Genomic DNA, 23,176 nt, shown 5'->3' on the forward strand with positions numbered 1-23,176 from the left:
ATATACAGAATACCCACATATGTATTTCCTGTTTTGAGTGATAATTGTCATTCATCAGGATGGACACAGATAGTATGATGAGATAGAAATAACAGGGATTAGAAACAGAACATTTAAATCTCCTGTTTAAATTATGAGCTGGATGTGAAAATTTGAGTAATGTCCGCGAGTCCATTTTGCTTTCTTTTCTATACAAGAGGGATAATAAAGCCAAACTTGCTGGTTTAGGGAACATTGGGGAAAATGCATATTATGTGTTCAGCATAGTAATTTTATGTAATTTGGTTGGTAATGAGAAATGAAGCAGCTCATTGCAGCAGTGGCTTCTTTGTTGTATCTTAATATAATAGTTGTAATGTACTAAAATAATTAAAATTTGAGAAATACAACTGACTTCTTAGGCAAATATTACTGAAGAGGGAATTATAAAATTCTTATTGTTAAACAGAAATGATTTCTGGAATTCAATAGCTAGGTCCACAGTTTTTCTATTTTTCTTGCCCAATTATTATCTGAATTTTTATCATAATTATTTATAAATTTTGGGCATTGAGATCACAGAGGCTTTATTTATCCACTTCGAAGTGGTATGAACATTTTATTTATATTTTTCCACACTTCTTTAAAATAATAATGCTTTTCTGAAAAAATTATTGTGCTTTTAAATGAAACAGTACATTTAAAAACCCAGTTGCAATGCTTCACATATAAGGTAGTGAATTTTAGGTATTGTACTCTGCACATTCATTGCTGCTGTCACGTGGTGACATTTTTCATCTCTTAAGAAATGAACCTTGATATTTACACAATTTTAGAAATATGAATTGTGTGCTTTATATATATTTATTATGTGTAAATATATATATTTATATTTCATATAAAGTATGAAAAATATTGGAAGTCTACTGGAGCAAGAATCATAATCTAAGAGACTTTTTTATACTAACCTTGTGACATAATCTAGAGTGTTTTAAGGGGTTAGCCTATCATTTCTTAGCTTTGTTTTTGTTGTTATGTTGCCAAGCACTGCTCAATGTCTCTGTGCTATGAAAGAGTACAAACTGATAAGTGGCTTTAAATGAAGCTGAAACCAAGCAAAGCAAAGTCTGATTGACTTTAAAAGAGGACGATAATAAAAATAGGCAAGTATGGAAAATAAAGATGATTGTAATTCATACACTTAGGCACCATTCTTGTGAATCTAATTTATTTAATCTACAAAGTCCTAAGTGTAATTTATACAATGAAGAAAACTCATGGATAGATACATGAAGATACATTGAACAAACCAAGATATTTCATGGTAGATCAGTGTTCTTGACATTAATCAAGATTGATAGTGTCATTAAAGAAGTTATAAATCCCTACTGTGTTTCTCTCTCTCTCCATCTCCTTACTGTCAAAGAGCATAATAACATTCTGATCTTTCTGAAAAAGAACTACTTGAAACGTAGCACTTTTGTTGACAGAGAGGGTGCCAATCCTTGATCTAATTAAGAGGTGTTATGCTCAGTGTCTCAGCATGAATGCATATGTAAAAACGGAACATATGGCATCATTTGGGTTTATTAAATGTTAAGTGATCTTATATTTTCAGAGGCTTGATTTCCTTTAAAAAGTATCAAATACGGTTTTATATCTTTAGTAAAGATCAGTTAGGGTCATTAAGTGAGAAAAATTAATCGCAACAACACTCAATGCTTTGTATACTAGCTGTTATTTTGGTCCCTGTCTTCATGAAGTTTATATTCTGGAAAAAATTAGAAGATTATTGGTACATCAGAATATGTGCACACATACTTACATGATCTATGTAAGCATAATACATCCATATAAATGTAATTTTGAAGGTTAAAATTTAATGTACTGATTTTTAATGAGATCCATGTAGGTAATATGAGTCAGTATTATAGAGTTTGTGAATCAGTACTGTGGAGAAGCTATTAGTGGGCTGGGTCTAGGGGAAGTGTATGGTGAAAATTATCAAAATGTTAATATTGATTTTTAGAATCTATTGAGTTTTTGGGTTTCTTTTTCCTTTGAAATCTAGGTAAAGTATGATGGAATTAAGAGTTGAAAACTATTACCTTAAAAGAAAAAAATCAGTCAGAGAAAGAAATATTCATGCTTTACTGTTACTCTGTTCTTTTTTCAATATGTCAAAAAGCAGAAGATTATGGAAAGGGAAATCTATAGCGTACACATTTAAACCATTGACTCTGAGCAGCCTCCATAACAATTTTGTGAAACTGTTGTTTTTCACATATATGTTTAGGTACTTTGTCAAAAATCTCACATCTTCCAAATTCCTTCTTCATTATTGATTAACTAATAAACATGTGAATCTTGGTTTTGGTTTACCTGTATTTGGACCCTTAATACATCCAAAGATTCCCCAGTGTGATGTTTTATTGGACTGACTACTATGATTAAAGATATTTTTTGTACCAATGTGTATTCTATGTTTTATTTTATGTTGTCCCAAATACAGTATTGAAAAATCAAATACAGGTATTTTATTATGCATCAGAAATCAAGTTAGAAGATTATTATAGTCTTCCTTCCACATTAAATTTGAAAAATGCCCTCATTAAATAGGTGAAATATTAGCAAATATAGTTTTAACCCATATTTAATAAAAACAATGAAGAGCACATTTCTTTAAGCTTCACTTATCAAATAATTGACTAAGCACAGTTTATAATATTGTACACTAATACTGTAGACCTAAACTATAGTTACAGATGTTTATTATTCTTTGTGCAGGAGATTACTGATTAATTATCATGCTAGAAAAAGATCTGCAGTTAAGGACAAAATTGAATTTTAGACTAATCATTTATAAAAATATCAGTAGATAAATACCGGGAAATACTTGGGCTTTCTGCCCTGCAAGAGAAAGTACTATTCAACTTAAGGCACAGGTTATAACTGAGGGCACACATATATCACAAAACTGGATTGTTCAAGGAATAATCCATATCATACAAAATTATTTTTCTAGTCAATGTGAATATTAATATGTCAAATCTTAAAGAGCTTAACAAAAATCAGTACTTTCTCCAGTCAGTGATCAGCAATCCTTCAGACATAATATTCCAATTAATGTTGAAGGGAAACTTTGCAGCAGTAATTATCTCAAAATTTCAAAGTGGATTTTAATTATGCTCCTGTGTTCATTATACATAATTTATGGATATTAAAATGACTTAAAATGTGGGCACTTCTATACTATCCAGGAAGCTAATGGAATTTGAGGAAAAGGAGCAGTATATTGCAAAAAATATTGATCAAAATTTAGAAATTTGTTTGTATACTATGCAAATTTTTTGTCCTTTCAAGTGACTAATCATTTAGGGGAGAGAAGTTAACACAGGTTTGCTATTGTGCTTGTTTCCTTCTATCTTCCTTTCTAGGGGCTCTTCTGGGACTATTTCACTGTTGCACTTGTTATGTTTGCTGAATGCACAAATGTCCCTATCTACCTTGTTGAATTTGAATTATTTCTCTGCGCTTTTATTTTAGTTATGGAACTAGAAGCATATATCACTTAAGATTACCTCCTGAGGTGTAACATTTGTTTATGAACTGAGAGTGTGGGTACTGCATGATGGAATACCAACCTCTTGTCCTCATATTTATGCTCTGCATAAGCTGGCCCCATTGGTCTGTGAAGTTGTACTTCCTTCACGTTGCTTCATGTGAAGTGGGTTGGAGGAAGTTCAGGAGAAGTCAGTTTGTTCTTTTGGCAGTTTTGTACCTGTTTTATTGATGGCAAGATGTGTGAGCAAACTGAAACCATTAGTTACAATAAATTTTAGTTCCCTGTGTTATTTCAGTCATCTAACAAAACTGAGTTTTGGGCTGAGGAGATGGCTCAGTAGAATAAGCACTTGCCTGGCAAGCACAAGGGTCTGAGTTCAATCACCGGTTCCACTAAAAAAAAAAAAAAGGATGGAAAAAAAAAAAGAAAGAAATTTTACTTGATGGAAAATACCTGTTCCATGTTATGTCTAAGATGTTTGATATTCAGATAGTGAGGTTAAGCTCAACTGCCTGTGTTGCAGAGTAATAATAATAAGCTTCTCTTCTGGAGGGTTAACAACCTAAGTTTGCAGACCAAAAATTAGAGAAGAATAAGGGCAGCAAGGACAGCCACCATTTTGGCTCTAGTCTTTCAAGATCAGTGAAGACTCAGGACATAGGAGAACCTGTCCTATAATTTCATGCAAATTAGTTGTGTCCCAAATTTTAGGATCAAGGAGATTATGGGGCCACAGAGGAAAGTGATCAATGATGTAGAATGTGCCTAAGGAGAGTCACATGCAGAGAAAACATTCTCTCAGGCTTTCACAGAGAGCACTTTGGCCCAGCAGTGGCCGTGACTCATCCACATGGTTGACACTGACAAAGGATCTACAAACTGTGGCACAGGGTGTCAACATAAATCCTGAGGGGTTTTGACTGACGTTATCAGATACAAAAGTTACATTTCTTATTATATAGGTCTTGTTTTATCTTGGTTTTCACCATCCAGCAGAAAAGTATAAAAACGAAGTATAAAAAGTAAAGCCATACTAATATGCTAAGCTGTGAAAGGCTCAAATCAACCACTTCTGACATTGCTAGTCGTACGGAAAACCCACTACTATTGTGCACTACTGGACTATATTGGAGTATTTTGCTGAATTCACGCATCTACGATTTTTAAATGACAATGGAATACCCATATTTGACAGAACTAAACAAAACAAGGGTATACAAATGAAGGACCATTTTGTATCTGTATATACAAAATAGGATAGATATACAACTAATTTCTCTTAATTGGGTGAGAAGAAAGATTTGTACTAATACTGTTTGGACAGGAGATCATGTCTGCATCTTTTACTATGAATAACCACTAAGAAGACAACAACATGCAATGTATTAACTATTGAAGCTGTCCTACTAATCGGTTTTGAAACTCTCATTGCTATTTGTTTCTCAATAAAGTTATTTAAAAAAAGAAATTGGCAAAACTTATTAAAAATGAATTTTACACATTCTTTTAAAATTTATAACTCATATGTAAAGTTCTGACAGTAGATTTTTATTTATTTTTTTATTTTTGGCAGAACCAAGGATTGAACTCAGACCCTTGTGCATGCCAGGCAAGCGCTTCTTAGTGGATGATTTTTTAAAAGAGAATAATTAAATAATTTAACTTCTTAAGATTGAGTATAACTATTACATTGTTTACACAACTCTAAATGTTTTCAACATGAAACCGGTTTAAGAATGGTGAGTGCTACAGAACTAAGAACTAATCAACCTAGTGTAATTTTTGCAATAGCGACTCATGCTGCCTTTAATACTTGCTCTATAAAGTGCAAAAGGGAGCCTGAGGAAAGGGAGAGAAACAGTGGAGGGGGAAGGGAGAGAGTGAGATGGATTTGCTACATGATACGGTTCACTATGTTATGTTTGAATTAGAGGAGCTAAATTAAGGAAAATGTGCATAAGGTTTTCTAGTGTGTTTTGACCAGACAGACCTAGCTATTAGAAAAACAGTCATTGGAGGCCAGGGAGATGGCTCAGTAGAATAAACGCTTGTCTGGCAAGCGCAGGGGCCTGAGTTCAATCCCTGATAAAAAAAAAAAAGAAAGAAAGAAGGAAAGAAAGAGAAATTAAATAGGAAAAATTCTAGGACCAGGCAGGGATTTATATATTTCATTAATTGTTATATCTTCGGAACCTAGAATATATCTGGTCCAAGTAGATGTAATAAGTTGTATTTGAATATTGTATTGTGAATTAACATACATTATATGCAAAATAATTATACAAAGTAATTATTTGTCTCTAAATCCTATGGATATTAAACATAGGTGCACTTTTGCTTTGGTTTCTATTGTTTTGTGTAGTACTTATCAGCAACAAAAAAAGGCCAATACCTAACAAACGCAATACCTAAGGCAAAACAATCCTGATTGGACTGATAGGTGAAGAAATGTGAGGTGATTTTAACAGTTGCCATAAATGAAAATTAGGTATTTTTCTGATAACATCCTTAGAAATTTTTTATTCATTAATTTTACTTAAATATATTCACAGGGACTATTTCATGTTGTATAAATTTTAAAAGATTACTGTTAGAAGATTATAGTATTTATTTCTTTGTGGTTTTTTTTTTTCCACAAAGTGAGGAGAATCTGTTCCTTAACGATATATAATTTTGACATTCTATAGAAAGAATGACAATAAAATATATCTTGGTAAAACTACCCTTCCTTTGACATTGGCTATTGATTATTAAAATCATTTACAGATTCCATGTATTTAGATGCATCTATATTTTAAGCATATTTTTTCTTTTTGTGTATTCTGAAATCTAGGATAATATCATAGCAGTTGTAGGTTATGTATCATTTTAATAATATAAATCTTGTTATGATTATTTTTTCGGAATTGATAACTACTATGATTTCATCTTATGCTTGTAAAATTCATACAGCATTTTTTGAGTGGTAGAGCAGACACTTGTTTGTCTATGCTGGCTATAGCAGCACTGCTATGAGGATCACTCTGGGAGTCTTCCTAAATTTGAGTGGGAAACATAAACTCAGCAATTTTATCAGACTGCTGGTTTTCTCTCTAGGTAAATCAACCTTGTGTATTTGTGTGTGTGTACATGTCACTGCTTTTATTATTTTCTATTTCCATAGTATTTATAAGAATATAAATTTAGTCATTAAGGCAGGAGTTTGGACTGAATTTCATGATCTTTTTATTTTTATTTATTTATAATCATTTTAATGAGAAAAAGGTAAAATAGCAATGAAACAGTTTCAAAACAGGTTAGTAGGACAGTTACAATAATATAGTTCATATTTTTGTCTTTGTGGTAGTTATTCAGAGGACAAGATGCAGACATATCTTGTCTAAACAATATTAGTACAAACCTTTCTTCTCAATATACTAGGAGAACGTAGCTGTATATCTATCCTAAGTATCACGTGTATGCATATATTTTTTATCACAAGAAAACAATCATTTATTTATGCTTTTGCATAGTTAAGTCTCTTTCTGAACATAGCCATTGTAGGACCACCATGACAAAATATTACAGACTTGCTAGCTGAAAAATAGAAATTTATTTTCTCACATTCTGGACCTAAAACCTGCAGTTGATGGTATAGGCAAGGTTGGCTTTTCCAAATGCCTCTCTCCCACTTGGCATGGCTTCTCTTTGTGCTTCCCAGAGTCTGCCCACTGTGTTTCCTGTGGGTTACAACTCCCCTATTAACCTCATTTCTCTTCAGTGCTTCTGTCCAAATACACTCACAGTGGGTAGTGCTGCAAGGTAGGGCTTGGGAGCATAAATGTTGGAGTAGACACAATTCAATCCTTATGACCCCACTATTAATAGTTTTTACATATTTTATAGAATAACTTTATCCATAAATTTCTCACTACAGTTAGGAGGAACTTTTTAAATCCTTATTTCATGTTAAACTTTCAAGAATGTCTTGGGCTATTTTAGCTTGCCTTTAAAGTTACAAGGATACATTTTTCTCTGTCTCTAGCCTACTAAAGTGTTTCAGTTATAATAAGAAAAGAGGTAACCCTAAAAAGAATTCATACCTTTTTGTATTTTTCTCTATGTTGGTGAAATTTCAGTTTTATTCAAGAAAATATTGCACAATGAAAGATTTGTGAAAAGAACTGTTCAGATATTGAGGCAAGAAGATAATGTGCAGTTTCAAGGAACAAATTTTATAATAAACCTGATAACTGTCCAAATGTGAATTACAGCATGAAAGGTTATTGTTGGTACACAGCAACTAAAGGACCACAATTTGGGTCTTGTGAGATAAGCCTCAGTAAATTTAATGTAGCTTTCACATTCTGTAGTTTTGTCCCACTTTTCAGAATATAATTACTTTCATGTCCATTTCTGTCATCATTTTTTTAACCTCAGAATATTAACAATTTCAATTTAGTTCCTTGATATCTATTTAAAAGTCATAAGACAATACTATCATTAAAAATATGGTTGGGTAAAGTCTTTTTGAAGTATAAATTGCCTGCTAATTATTTTGAGGATCTATGCTTTTTTCTTTTAACCACCCTTTTTCATTCACCCATGTTTTTCCTTTTTTAATATACTGAGGATTACACTTCATCTCAATAAAGGGCAAGAGTGACTGTGGACTGAGTGTCTCTGAAGTGTAAGTGCTGCCATTTCTGGGCACGCCTGCCCTCGAGCTTCTCCTCCTCTTTCCTCTGTTCTGTCACTTGGAATAATGGGGTGACAGCACCTTTTGGGAGGAGCACAGAACTGGGTGTTTTGAAGGAAACAGAAATGTAAAAGCTCTACAAAACGAAGAGCAATTTCTTTTCTTCTAACACAAGTTTGCTCATCAGCAGTAAACTATTCTGTTGAATTGGAATAGTGATTTTAAACGTATCAAATATAAGTAAATGAAACATAATGTAAAACATTGTCAGATGCACACTAATTGTAAGTGACTATATTTGACACATGTTTAGTTATTTGTTTTAATTTTGCATAAAAGAGAAAAAATGTTTGAGTGAATCTTTGAGATTTGTGGCAAATTTATTAAAATATAAAATGTGGTAAGGAAACATTTTGGAGATACAGCAGTAATGAGATTTTTGTTGCAATTATGCATGCTATGTGGTATAATGAAATGTTACATGAAAAAGTCAATCTGTTCAATTTTAAATCTGGAGCTGATTTATGTAGTTTATTTTTTGTGTAAATAGTTCAGGATCTACAAGGTCTCACTGCAAAGATTGGACTTGTAGTGATTCTCCCGTTTTCAGCCTCCCAAGTGCTCAAATTACAGACCCGTGCCACCATGCCCAGTCTTAGTCGCTGTCTCAGCCTACCCCAGGGGCCGGGCTGGCATGGCAGGCTGTGAATTGAACCCTCTGCCCTGAGTGCCTAAACAGGTGCTTTAACCTGCTGAGCTGTCTGGCCAGTCCTGATTTATATATTTATATTTCTCCACAGATTTGCAGATTTATGGCTAAGCATCTTTAGAATCTTGGATCATTTTTGGTGCTTATAAATTTTTAATTGCAAACAAATAAATGAGAATTGTGAATATAAAATATGGTTTTCATTTTAAATAATTATTTTCATAGATTAATTCTTGAATCTACCTCTGTTGGATCTAAATAATATTTTTGTTTTGTTTTACTAATTGATGGTTGTTGGCAGTTGACTCCCTCCTGTAGCTCTATATATGGTTTTGCCAAAATATTATGAAAAGACCTCTATTTTTTAATTAATTAATTAATTAATTTGATATAGGGTCTCACTATACAGCTGAGACTTGTAGTGGTCCTCCTGTCTCAGGCTCCCCAGAGCTGAGATTACAGGAATGCGCCACCATGTCCGGTTTCATTGCCCGGCTTGGCAAGGTGCCAGCACAGCATGTGGTACCAGGGATTGAACTCAGGCCTTTGTGCTTGCCAGGCAAGCACTTAAACTGCCAAGCTATCTCCTTTGCCCCAAGGCCCCTGTTTTGACTGAAGATCCCATCTGTCTAGAAAGAAATAGGGGCTTTAATTTTTCAACCAGCCTTGCTGTGACATTCCCAAGTAGCATAGACTAATGGTGGAATTCTGTGCACTTCATGTAATACATTTACAATACAGAGAAAAATTTAGCATATAGATTTGTAGATTGGTGCCTCACAGTTATTTACATTTGTGGTTGGAGGGTCTAGTGCAGAAGATACTTATTTTTCAGACCCTGGACACTATAAGCCTACTTGCATATGCAATACCTTGATGCTGGCTCATGCTTTATAGCATTATTATCATTGCTATTATTTTTATGTATTTTAGTACAGGGTCTCACTACACAGATCAGACTTGTAGTGATCCTCCTGTCTCAGTCTTCCCAGTGCTGGCATGACAGACATGCACCACCAGGCCTGGTCTTGGCCACAGGCTCAGCGTTCCTGTGGCAGGGCCAGGGTGGCATGTGGTGCTGGAATTGAACCCCGGTCCCTGTGTCTGCCTAAGCAGGCGCTTTAGTCTGCTGAGCTATCTGGCTGGCCCTATAACATTATTATTATACTATTTTATGTAATAATCACTACTGTTCTATACTTTTGCATTCTTGAAAATTTAGAAGCAAACGATATTATCTATACACTATGGAACTTTCTATGTATATAATTACAAAAGAAAGTTGAAAGTTGTTATTTTACTTTCTGCCTTTTTGAAAGGCACAGTTCTGAATGCATTATAGCTCATTCTGAAAATGGAGCTATTTGGATTTTATGTAGTTTGGAAACTACTGAAGTCATCCTTACCTCAAACTAGGTTTTCTGTAATTTTGGTGGGGCTTAAACCTCCACTGTAATTTAATGACTGAGATTAAGTATCCAAATCCCTTAGTAGTGAGAACATTAATTTGATGGGAGTCTATGGAACAAATATCATCATTTTAACAAGTTCAGAAAAAACCAAGTACATTGGTCCATCTGCAAAGTGTTTTTAAATCAATCAATCAATTAATTTTTTATTTAGGGAGGTGTCTACAGGGTATTCAGAGTCTCACTATGCCTGTTTACAGTTTCCCAAGAGCTGGGAATACAGGCACGTGCCACCATGCCCAGTCTCAACTGCCGTGTCAGGGTGTCCCGGGGGCGTGGGCTGGAGCAGGCAGGGCAGGCCTGGGGATCAAACACTGGCCCCTGTTCCTGCTTGTAGGCGCTTTAATCTGCTGAGCTATTTGGCTGTTTTTATTATTGATCTGAGTGAGTGAGGACAGTCATTAGCAAATGAAAACAAATTATGTATTAAATTTTTTATCAAGTCAGCAAAGAATGAGCTAAGATTAATAATATCAATAAGAATGAAAATAGAGAAAGGAGAATTAGCAGAGTAGGGAGGGCAGTGGAATATCCCTTCCCTAAACAAAGGGATATAAATGGAGGACCATTTTGTATCTGTATATATAAAATAGGATAGATATACAGCTACTTTGTCTTAACTCAATGAGAAGAAAGATTTGTACCAATAGTGTTTGGACAGGATATCATGTCTGCATCTTGTACTGTGAATAACCACTACAAAGACAATAATATGCAATGTATTAATTATTGAAACTGTCCAACTAATCAGTTTTGAAACTCCCATTGCTGTTTATCAATAAAATTCATAAAAAATAAAATAAAATAAAAGGAAAAATAACATTATGTATATGATATATTATCCACTACCCCAGATGACTGTACATTGTATATTGCAAACATGTACTTAAAATTGAAAAATAATACAAAAAGAAAAAAAAAACTCAGAAGCAATTTAATGAAGTTCCACTATTTTGAGGCTGTTAGCAATCTAGACTTGTATTCATCTCCTCTATTTTAGAGACTGTATTTTATTTTTCTGTTTAGATATCAGTAATTATCAAAGATGATCAAACAATTTAGGGACATTCAGTTTAGAAATCTGCAACTCTTCAGATAGAGTAGAAATCATTAGTAGGTTTAAAAGTTAGTATCTGACTTTGTCTTTAGCTATTATTATACCAGAAAAGGTATGCAAATGGAATGGCTCTCCATTATTGCTGTGTTCTCCAAGATATTTCCTTAAAGACTTGGAATAAACTGAGATGTAAAACCTAAAACATTTAAATTTTACCTTTTTTCCAATTTACTATATCAAAATCATTTTATTTCATTGCTGAATTTTCATTTCCATTTTAAAAGCATTAAATCAACTTTATAGCATTAAATTTCAATATATTTTATATTTTAATGCATTTTGACAAAGTGGAACTTTGAATATTGTGAAAATAATAAAGGGAAAAGAAATACTCTATTGTAAAATAAGCTATTATAATTTAGATATATTTAAACATAATACTAAAAAATTTACTGAATTTTGAGCATGTATTGTAAATACTTATGGATATTTATAATCTGTTTTAAAGTAATTGGCTATTAATTGACTATTTCAGTAAATTGTTTTAGTGTACAAATATAGCATTGAATATAACTTTAATTCTTAAATTTGAAATAGAATTTAAAGCAGTTTATTTTTATTTATTTATTTTTTGTATTTTAGGACAGGGTCTATAGGGTGTACAGGGTTTCACTGCGTAGATCAGACTTATAGTGATCCTCCTACAGCCTCCCAAGTGCTAGGATTGCAGGCGCATGCCACCAAGCCCAAGTCTCATTTGCTATCTGAGTGCACCCCGGGGGCAAGGCCAGCATAGCAGGCCTGGAAATTGGACCCTGGATCCCTGTGTCTGCCTAAGCAGGCACTTTAATCTACTGAGCTATTTGGCCTGCCCTAAGCTTAAGTTTAGATAATATAATTATGTTCCATTCCTCTTATCATGAATGTTTTATCTGTTAAATTAATAACTTCAAATTAATTTGACTTTTGAGAAGCCAATAATTTGCATTGCTTATTGATTTTATATATTTATTATTAAAAAGATTTCCTGTCTTTTTTCTGTTTTTTCTCTTTTTTGAGAGAGGGTCTTGGTGTCTAGTGTAGGCCAGCCTTGAGCTCATTATGTGACCCGTGCTGGCCTTCAACTTGCCATACTCCTGCCTTGGCACTGCAAGTCCTGGGGTCACAGGCTTCCACCTCCCTGCCTGGTAGAGGGAGGAGTCATTTTAAAAATGACTACATTAGTTCTTGACTACTTTAAATGTTTTATTTATTTTATCCAAAGTTAAGTATTGGAATTCACTGAGTATTTTTGTATGATTTTTGTGTGCATGTTCTATTGGTGCTTTATGGTACTTTGTATAAGAAGCATCCTGTTTTTGAGAAAATATTTCATCCCTGTTTTTTATTTTCCCCCCCAAAGGTCAAAATACTTATCAATCATATTGAATTATTTTACTCAATTTTTTATCTTTGCTTAGTTTAACACTAAAAATATGAAATATATGCACTTTATCATCCTATATGTTTTGTCTAACATTAAAAATGTATTACTTGCTTTATTAATAGGCTAGTAAGATTTTTATTGATTAACAGTTAATTTTGCAGTGTAACTACAAAGGGAATTCAGAGTTTAGCAGCTGTTCGTTTTAGGAACAATTGAATTTTCTTAATCTTAGTAGGAATTTTTAAGATAATGCATCAAGAATATCAAATAAAACTTAAATATGTTTCTTTGGGTCCCATCAACATCCATATTCTTTTGCAAAAATATTAGAGCAACAGAATGTTATAATTTTTCCCTTAAAAGTATATATGGAAACTTCATTATTTTTGCAATTAATTTTCTGTTTAATCTGTATCACCAATATAAAACTTAGTGAAATGTTGTTTTTGTCTTAAGTTAGTAGTGTTTGTCATCCTTTAAAAATAATGTGTATGTTTATGGATGATCAGATACAGAAATCAAACCCAACAACTTATGCTTTAGTATGTGCACTGCCGAAACAGGCCCAGCAAGTTGCTGTACAGCGTAGCTTGGCTCATTGCCGTCACTACGCCGGTTTCTGATTACCTCTTTTGGCAAACATAGATTCTGAAGTGCATTATTTGGCAGATTATGGTTATTATAAATAGCCGCTACTCTACTGAGCCGAAGGAATTCTGTGCCTAGTTGTGAGATACTGCTAAAATTTTTTTTCTTTTGTTTTTATAGTGAAAGAAAACCTGGACATAGTCTGTAAATATTGGAAAATGTCCACTCCCCTTTTACATGCCATTACTTTTTTTTTTTTTTGAAGTTACAACTTTTCTGTTACTTGTTTGTCTAACTTGCATTTATAACATTAATGCCTATGTTTTACAATTCTTGAAAGTTAAACAATTTAAATTCTGCTAAACATAAATTTTTCTCATTTACCTGGCACTTTTACATAGACCCATCATCACTTTTGTTGTATAGTAAATGAGGGGCCTTATTCTTTCATTCACTCAGTTATAATATTTTTTACTGTCTTCTATGCTTTTAAAGTCAGCTTTAATTTTTCCAGTGTTTTAATCATACAAGTTAAGCAATACTCAAAAGTTAATTGTGTAAGCATAATGTTGTTTTAAAAATTTCTCCTTGATTTTTTTTCAAAACTGATTAATACGACAGTTTCAATAATTGATACATTGTACATTGTTATCTTCTTAGTGGTTATCCATACTACAACATGCAGACAGAATATCCTGTCCAAACACTATTAGTACAAATCTTTCTTCTCATTGAATTAAGCAAAAGTAGTTGTATATCTATCCTAACTATTCTGCATATACAGATACAAAATGGTCCTTCCTTTGTATTGCCTTTTTTTGTTTATTCCTATCAGAAATGGGTATTCCATTGGCACCTAAATACTATAGGTGCATGAATTCAGCAAAACAATCCAACATAGTCCAGCAGTCCACAATAGTAGTGGGTTGTCCACAGAATTTATTGACTTGAGCCTTTCACAGCTCAGCATATTAATATGGCTTTACTTTATATAACTCATTTTTATACTTCTCTGCTGGATGGTTAAGACCAAGATAAAGCAAGACCTATATAACAAAAAATGTAACTTCTGTATCTGATAAGGTCATTCAAGTACACACCAAAAAAAAAAATAATAATTCTCCTTGAGGGGCTGGCCAAATAGCTTAGCAGATGAAAGTGCCTGCATAGGCAGACAAAGGGCCGGGAGTTCCATGGTTCTCCGGGTCTGCCTTGCTGGCCCTGCCCCGGGGGAGGGGGAGAATTGAGATGATGAATGAGATTGGGCGCCGTGGCGCGTGCCTGTAATCCCAGCACTACGAGTCCAATCTATGCATTGAAACCCCATACACCCTGTACTCCCTGTTCTAAATAAATAGATTAAATAAAATTTCTCCTTATTCTCTTTATAGTTTTTATCCTCAATTTTGTCTTTTTTTCAAATAAGCTAGCTCCATTTTCCCTTGTAGAGGGCTATAAAAACATTTTCACTAAGTCCAATGAGAATCTTTTTGCCCTAATACTTGAGGAGTCTCCTTCACAGATAATGTCAGAACTTCATTAGAAACTTGGAAGGGAAGGAGTTTTTGTTGTTGCTATTTACAGTACAGTCATACTACAAATCATATTTCTTGGAACATACCAGAATTCAGTAATTAGTGAACAAATGATTATGATCCCAGTGTAATAAATCAAAAAGGTGCTTCTGAGCCTATTTCTTGACTTGTTATGATTAAAAGGAACATTTGAAATTTAAAATAAATTATTTTCTGTTCCTAACCTTGGTCAAATTATTTATTGTAATGGTAATAACAAGAATAAGCAAAGAACACAGAAACAACAAAATGAATTCTGGTGGCATTAGAGAGAGAATGAGGAAAACATAGTCCTTTTCTCCTGGTACATATGGGACACTTATGTGTGTCTTGAGTGCCAGGAGATTGCTTTATTCACCTCTGCTTTCCAAGACCATCCGTTTTGTGTCTTAGATGCTCCCCTGAGAAAATTAATAATTTAGCCAGTATTGGCAGGGAGAAACTTAGGAACACTGGGTTGATTTCTTAGCATTTTCTTTTTTCTTTCTCACACTCGTGGGCTGACTTCCATTCTTTTGTCATATATTGGTCTTTTCTTCTCTGTTAGCATCATATGCTCTCTGCTTTCTCTTTTTTCTGCACTCTGTGAAGTAACTTGTGTTTTCCCCATTCAAGTTAACTGTGGCGTTCAGCTGTATCAATTAATTTTTGCTTTACTTCCCTTATCAATAGAAAATTTTCTCTTTATAAAATACCATGTGGACTAATCCTTGTTAAGCAAGAAAGCAGTACATCTATATACATTTTGGTGTCTGTACTTGAGCTTAATACCATACACAAAGAGACCAAGAATTGACAAGCTTTGAAGTACCATGTGTATCACTTATCGTGATGTGCATCTCTTAACGTAGTGATCTGTGAGTTTAAAAGCTATTATAGGACTTCATGATTTACAGAATTACAGTTGGCACAGCATGCTGAAATTTAACTACTTTTTAAGGTAGTTGGTGTTATTTAAATCACTTAATTGAATTTTGATTATATTAGAACCATCTAAAATGAGGCCTAAACCTCTGCATTCAGTTTCATTAATTTTTGAGAATATATAATCTAAAGATACAATATGATACCACTGGTACTCTTAAGTGAATATCTGAATTATAAGATGATACTGGATTCTAACCGTTGTTTAATTCCTTCATGAGAAGATGACAAGATATAGCTTGTCATCATTGTCTTATGTTGGTGGCCAGTGATGTTTTAGTAACTCATGGTTACTCATCAGGTGATTTTGAGTTAAGCACAAGGAGATACTCTGAGGTGGCCAAAACCCAAAGAATTGGGGCAGACATGCTTCATTGTAAGCAGCCTCCCTTGCTGGGTGGACCACAGGGTACATCAGTGTCCCTAGGAGATCAGGAAGGCCCTGGCATCAGCCAGGGAGACTTTGGCCCAGCTATGTGCAGGAAATACATTCTTCTAGTGTCTTGAATGAGTTTGAAAGTGGATTCTTTCCACAGAATCTCTCCATAAAAACCCAGCCTGGCTATCAACTTACCCTTTGCCCTGTAATCCCCTTCTCAGAAAAAATCAAGGGTTTCTCCTGGGAATTCCGACCAGTAAGACTATGAAACAACATATCAGTGCTAATATAGGCTAAATTTCTGTGAATTTGCTATGCTTTAATATAGAATTCATGTAATATTAAATTTTAAATAAAAAAACTTGTAAAATCAAATGTGGATGTGGAACTGAAACTCTCTTTGGGTGAGAATGTAAATTACTATAGTGACTATAAAACACATAAAAATATCCCAGAAAAATTAGTTTCTAGATTTTTCTAATTAAAACTGTTTGAACATCCAACAAAAACTAAAAAAATCTTTACAAACATTTGCAATAGCCCTAAAATTGAAATAACTCATATTTGCTACCAATAAATGTATAAGTACTTGTGGTATCCAGTGGAGAGATACACAGCTAAGAATATATCCACTATTACTGTGTCTGGATTAGTGTTGCATACATTCATTAAAATAAGCCAACCCCCAAACTAAAATAAAATAAGTCACCCATGTAATAATATATCACAAATGATTATGATCTATAGGGATTGAAAATTGGTGAAATATCTTCTTAGTAATATAAATGATAATATTGATTGACTACTGAGCCTCTATAGTAGTTGTCTAGATGAGGTTTATAGTGAGTGGAGGGCCTTGGGTGTGCAGGAGTTACTGGCTTTTATGCTGATTAAGCAGGTGTGCTCATGTAAAGATGTATTTAACTATGCATGCACAAGTTGTGCTCTCTATTGTTTGTTAAAAAAATTAAAAGCTTTTTTTTTTTAAAAATAAGGGCTTTAAGATATTTTCAACACTTTTTCCACAGAGGGTTTGAAGAGAAGAAAGAAAAAATTTGGCTAAGATCATAAAGGTGTATACAAAGGCAATATAGAAAATGATAGTCGAATATAACTAAATGATAATGTTTTAATTAAATTATCTCTTATTTGTCCGAAAACAGAAAAGGGGAATGGGACAATCAGTATTTTTGACATTTACAGTTCATTATCCTTTACAGCAGTTTGCCGGGAGGATTCCTACCACTCTGTAGTCTCATGTGCTGCTGTCGTTCTTGCTCCTGTGGAACCAATGATAGAAGTGAAGAAAAGAGAAGAGCCAAGATATCCTGAGCCTTCTAAGCAGTAAGTTGCCTGGTTAATGTCACAAAATCAACTAGACAGGTGGTCAGAATGACATTGCTCAAATTATGATTTGCAGTTAACATGAAGGTTAGTATATAGGTACAACAAATAAATCAGTGTAAGTCACTGCTGCTTCCCAACTTGGAGCATTTGAGTGATATGTCATTTCAGTTTTATGTTTTTGTCATGTTTTACCAGACTACATCCTTAGACTAAACATTTATGATTTTGGATGCCCTGCTGTTGGATTATTTATTTTATAAGCTTCATTGGTCTCAACTGGAATCCAATTTTAATATCGATTTCTATTTGGTTGCATTTGTATAAGGAAAATTCCTATTCGAAAATATTTTCATGAACTGAAAACTTCACATTGTTAAATAGATAGTGTTATACGAGATATGGGTATTTCCCAGGAGAAAGCAGAGCCGCTGCTCTGGACAGCTGTCAATATCTGATCTGTTCTTATTGCATTATGAGGCATATGTTTTAGACATTATAAGCTGTCAATTTTTAAACAGTTTTCAGAAAATATATGTATGTTCAATAAAATTATTTTAAAAGTCCAAAATATTTAAATATTGTTATTTAAATATTGTTATTTAAATATTTTAAGCATTCATAAAAATTTGAAGTTGGTCTTAAATGAATGATAGACTATTATTCTTTTAATGGCCAAAGGGAATTAAATTCATGTTAATGGATGTAATGTACATTGGCATGAAATGTGAACTATGATTATTTCTTGGTCTGTGCATGGTAAGTTGAATGAGAAAACCTTCTGCTGATATTCCAGGGAAAATTGTTCCATGCCTGCTTTGTGGGAGGCTGTGATGGACAGTGTTGCAGTGCTGGTCAGCTGACCATGCCGGGAGCCAAGTGGGCAGCGCCTTCACAGGCGTACCTTCCCCCCTTTGATTACAGTGTACTGTGATTGTACAAGTCTTTCAGCGGGGTGATAAGCTTCTAAAGACAGCTTCTTACAATTTGGTCGTATTTGATACTCTTTGTGAAAGCACTTAACAAATCCCTTAATGTTATATTCAATAATATTCAAGTGGAACAATGCACATATTTGAATGTATAAGGACATTTAGTATTAACATTCTTATTATAGAGAGAAGAAATGCTGAACAATTCAGAAAATAATTATTGTAATTCAGTTTTAATATAAACCATAAGTAAACACAATTTAACCATTTTTAATATAGCCTCATTTTTAGATTCAAAAAGCTATTTTTTGTTTAATAGGAGGAAAATTATATCTAATAGTATTTGCTAAATGCATTATATTAAAAGCTCAAAGCATTTTTCTGTGAGTTTACATATTATCTATATACTTCGATTTTTTTTTTGTATTTTAGGGAAGGGTCTACAGGGTGTTCAGGGTCTCACTACTAGATCAGACTCATAGTGATTCTCCTGTTTATAGCCTCCCAAGAGCTGGGATTACAGGTGCACGCATCACGCCCAGTCTCAATTGCCATCTCAGTGCACCCTGGGTGCGGGGCTGGCACAGCAAGACTGGGGATTGGACCCCTGGCTCCTGCGCCTGTTTACAGGTGCTTTAATCTGCCTAGCTGTTTGGCCAGCCTGATACTTTTAAATTTGATCTTAAATTTTCTCTGAATTATTTTTAAGGTCTCTCATCCAAATTGGTTAGTAATGATACTTATTTATCTATGTTTATTTTCTATTCTGCCGCTAGTTCACACACAGTAGTTTTTCTTATTCTGAGATAGATGTTATGGCAGAGAGAATTTACCATCTGTTTTCTTTCACTCAAGTTCAGAGGTTCCTCATTATTCATGGAATCTTTATTCTTATTTAAATTTTCTCCCTTAACTATATTACTAATTTGTGTATGTTTTATTTGCCTTTGCTTTTTTTTTTTTTTTTTTTAAGATACCAGGGATTGAATTTAGGACCTTGTGCTTGCCAGGCAAGTGTTTGTGCTACTGAGCGGTCTCCCTGGCCCAACCTTTGCCTTTTAAGTCAGAGAGACTTTGTTTAAAGTATCTGTTTTCCAGCACAAGAGATTATAATTGTGGACATTGTGTCTTAGCTTGTGCTTTACTTCACCCGTTCATTAAGTGGGGTTATGTACCACCATTATTGTGAATGTTATGTGGAAGGTATGAGTAAAGAACCTAAACTAAATAATTCTAGAGTGCCATTATGGTAGTTCTTTCTTAACTTCAGTTGTGAACATTATAGATGACTTCGTGTATGTTTTTTTCTCTGGATGGTGCAATGAATGAAAGTGTAATATTTAAAACTTTTGACCAGACTTGTCTAACTAGGTGTCCTAGCAGAACTGGCTGGCAAGGATGTCTGAAAGGAAATTAATTACCTCCACTAGCCTTCTTAAAATCATGATTTTTTTCTGAATTCTATGTTTGTGAAGAGCTTTGTGCTTTGGAAAACCTCAATTTATTTGGATCCTTTTGTCTCAGATTCAGTTAGTTTTCAACTACTTGATTGTTTTCATTTCATATTTTCTTTACTATTTGACTTGTGCTAGAAGAAATCGGTATCTCATGTTTCAATATTTTCTTTCTTTCTTTCTTTCTTTCTTTCTTTCTTTCTTTCTTTCTTTCTTTCTTTCTTTCTTTCGTATTTTAGAGAAGTGTCTACAGGGTGTTCAGGGTCTCACTACTAGATTGGACTCGTAGGGATCCCTGTGTTTTACAGTCTCTCAGGAGCTGGGATTACAGGTGTGTGCCACTACACCCAGTGTCAATTGCTGTCCCAGTGCGCCCCAGGGGCGGGACCAGCGTGGCAGGCCTGGGGATTGAATCCCTGGCCCTGCACCTGCTTCTAGGTGCTTTAATCTGCTGAACTATTTGGCCAGCCTCACGTTTTAATATTTTCTGATATTTAACTTCCATTATGATTTTAAATGAACTATTCAAATATTTTCTATCACATATTTTAGTTGTGTTCATAAAGAAATATCCTTTATCAAAAGAAAATACCATATGACCTATGCATTAAACATGATTATTTTGAGAATTAAATGATAGATATGCGTTTGTTAAAAAATATATGTGTATGCAGATAATTAACTCATTGTTTTAATTTTCCAATGAGGGAAGCCCCAATCCAGTCTGGCTTCAGAAAAATCAAGGTTAGTAATGGTCCTGGACTCATGTGACTGGACATAAAGAGGGAGAGCTTTCAGGTTTAGTTGGGTCTGGTCTTCGGTTTCATCAAGGACCATTCTATTTGTATCTCTTTGCTTTAATTTCCTGTGCGGAGTCTTCACTTTTCAGCAGTTTCTTTAGATGGTGGCGTTACTGCTGTCAGCAGCCACAATATAGGTGCTCATCTAGTAAGCACGTCTTAGTTTATTTGACTTGATCATTCTGAAACAACCACTGTACCTAAAAGAATTTGGTGACATGATTGGTTCAAGATAGGTTTCATCACAAGGATAGATCACAGTGTAAAGATGAAAGTTCAAAGGTTATTCCAACATTGAAATATGGGTGATGTTGGTAAAAGAAGACAGACAGATATAATGTAGGGCTAAATAGTAGATGATCAGTAAATACAGTAATATCACCACCATTTATTTTAAAAGTTAGGGTTTTAAGGCTCAGCCAAATAACTCAGCTGACTAAAGCACCTGCTTAGGCAGAGCACATTGGCTGGGGTTTGATTCCTGGTGTGCGGTGCCGGCCCTGCCCCTGGGGCACACTGAGATGGAGATTGAACCTGGGCATGGTGGTGCATGCCTGTAATCCCAGCGCTTGGGAGGGAAACAGGAGAATCACTGTGAGTCTGATCTACCTAGTGAGACCCTGTAGAAAAAAGAAAAAAAAGTTAGGCTTTTAAATTATGCATACTGAGATACTCCAATACAGTAGCACATGTATATCTTCATTTGTCATTGTAAGTGAATTTTCAGCTACTTTGATTTAGTTCATGTTCTTCAGCGGGGCTGAGCTGTTGACAGGCAGTATAATTTGATGGTTTAGAGACACTTAGCTCATGTTTTCATAAATCTTTGTTTTCCAATTTTTTATGTTTTTCATTAATGTGAGATTAATTTGTTATACTGTAATTCCTTAAACAATTGGGAGTTAGAATGTGTAGATTCTGTGATTATTTTATAACAAATACATTAAATAAGTAGTATTCAATGGTTTTGGTAAGGTCCTTTATACCTCTTCTCCTTTTCTCTATCTTCACCATATTCCTCATCCCACATTCTGTACCTTCCTGTTTACTATCATCTGTCTTTTATTATACTCTTTATTTTTCCTTTCATGTTTTCGTATAAGAGAAATCATGTAATATTTAACTTTCCGTGTCTGACTTATTTCATTAGCATTATAGATGCAAGGTATATTAATTTTCCTGTGACTGAGTCAAATTTGTCCTTTATGGCTGCGTAGTGCTCAGTTGTGTGTGTGTGTGTGTGTGTGTGTGTGTGTGTGCGTCTGCGCACCTTTCTTTTATTGGTTGATGAATATATAGGGTATTTTCAAGATTTTGCTATTATAAATTTTGCTGCTGTAATCATGGGTATGTATAATATGATTTCAGTAACTGTTCTGAAAGGAGAGCAGAAGATGCATAGTTAGGCCAAAGGGAATTTCCATTTTCGTTTCTTGACGTGTCTCCACAGTGATTTCCACAGTGATTGTACTAGCTTATTTTCCCACTGACAATGTAGAAGTGCTTTTTTCCCCCTAAAACTTTACCAGCATTTTTTTCTTTGATTCCTGATGATATATATTCTTTTAGGTGTGAAATGGAATCTAAGTGTTGTTTTAATTTGTCTTTTCTATAATGGCCAAAGATAGTAACTGTTTTTTCATACGTATTAACCATTTGTTCTTCCTTTGAGGTGTCTGTTTATTTTTTGATTAAGTCTTGAATTTGAGGATAATCTGATGTGCTTACTTTTTTACAAATTCTAACTCTGAGTCTTTTGTGTGAGGAGTCCCTGGTTAAAAAAGAATACTCATTCTGTAGGCTATTTCCACACTCTGTTGTTTGTTTTCTTTGCTCTGCAGAAGTTTTAAATTTGATATAAGTCCATTGATTCATGGTCTTATTTTTTGTACAATCAGTGTTTTATTCAGAAAGTCTCTGCCCATATTTCAAGAGTTTTACTTATTTTATCTTTCATTACATTCAGTAGTTATGCTTTTATATATAGGTCTTTCATTCATTGTATTTTTTTTCTATATTTTATTTATTTATTATGTATTTGGTACAGGGTCTCATTACACAGCTCGGACTTCTAGGATCCTCTTGTTTTCAGCCTTCCCAGCACTGGGATTACAGGCATGCACCACCATGCCTGGTCCCTGTGGTTGGCTCAGTGCCTAGGGGCGGGCTGAAGTGATGCTGGGGATTGAACCCTGATCCCTATGCTTGCCTAAGTGGTGTGATTTATTTTAATACAATGTCTAAATTTATTTTTCTGCATGTGGATAAACAGGTTTTCCAAAATTATTTGTTAAAGAG

General features: G+C 34.0%; 1 protein-coding gene across 2 annotated transcripts in view; it reads left to right on the plus strand.

Moving 5' to 3' along the window:
- Positions 1–23,176, plus strand: part of Ccser1 (coiled-coil serine rich protein 1) — a 610,743-nt gene that overhangs the window by 126,172 nt on the left and 461,395 nt on the right. Inside the window, exon 4 of one of the 2 annotated variants that reach the window (XM_023705372.1) lies at positions 17,569–17,692. In XM_023705372.1, coding sequence (XP_023561140.1) covers positions 17,569–17,692 — 124 coding nt within the window. The remainder of the gene's footprint in view (positions 1–17,568; positions 17,693–23,176) is intronic. The other variant, XM_023705373.1, reaches the window with a different exon arrangement.

This window comes from Octodon degus, unplaced genomic scaffold, assembly GCF_000260255.1.
Source record: "Octodon degus isolate 3935 unplaced genomic scaffold, OctDeg1.0 scaffold00218, whole genome shotgun sequence".
NCBI lineage: Eukaryota > Metazoa > Chordata > Mammalia > Rodentia > Octodontidae > Octodon > Octodon degus.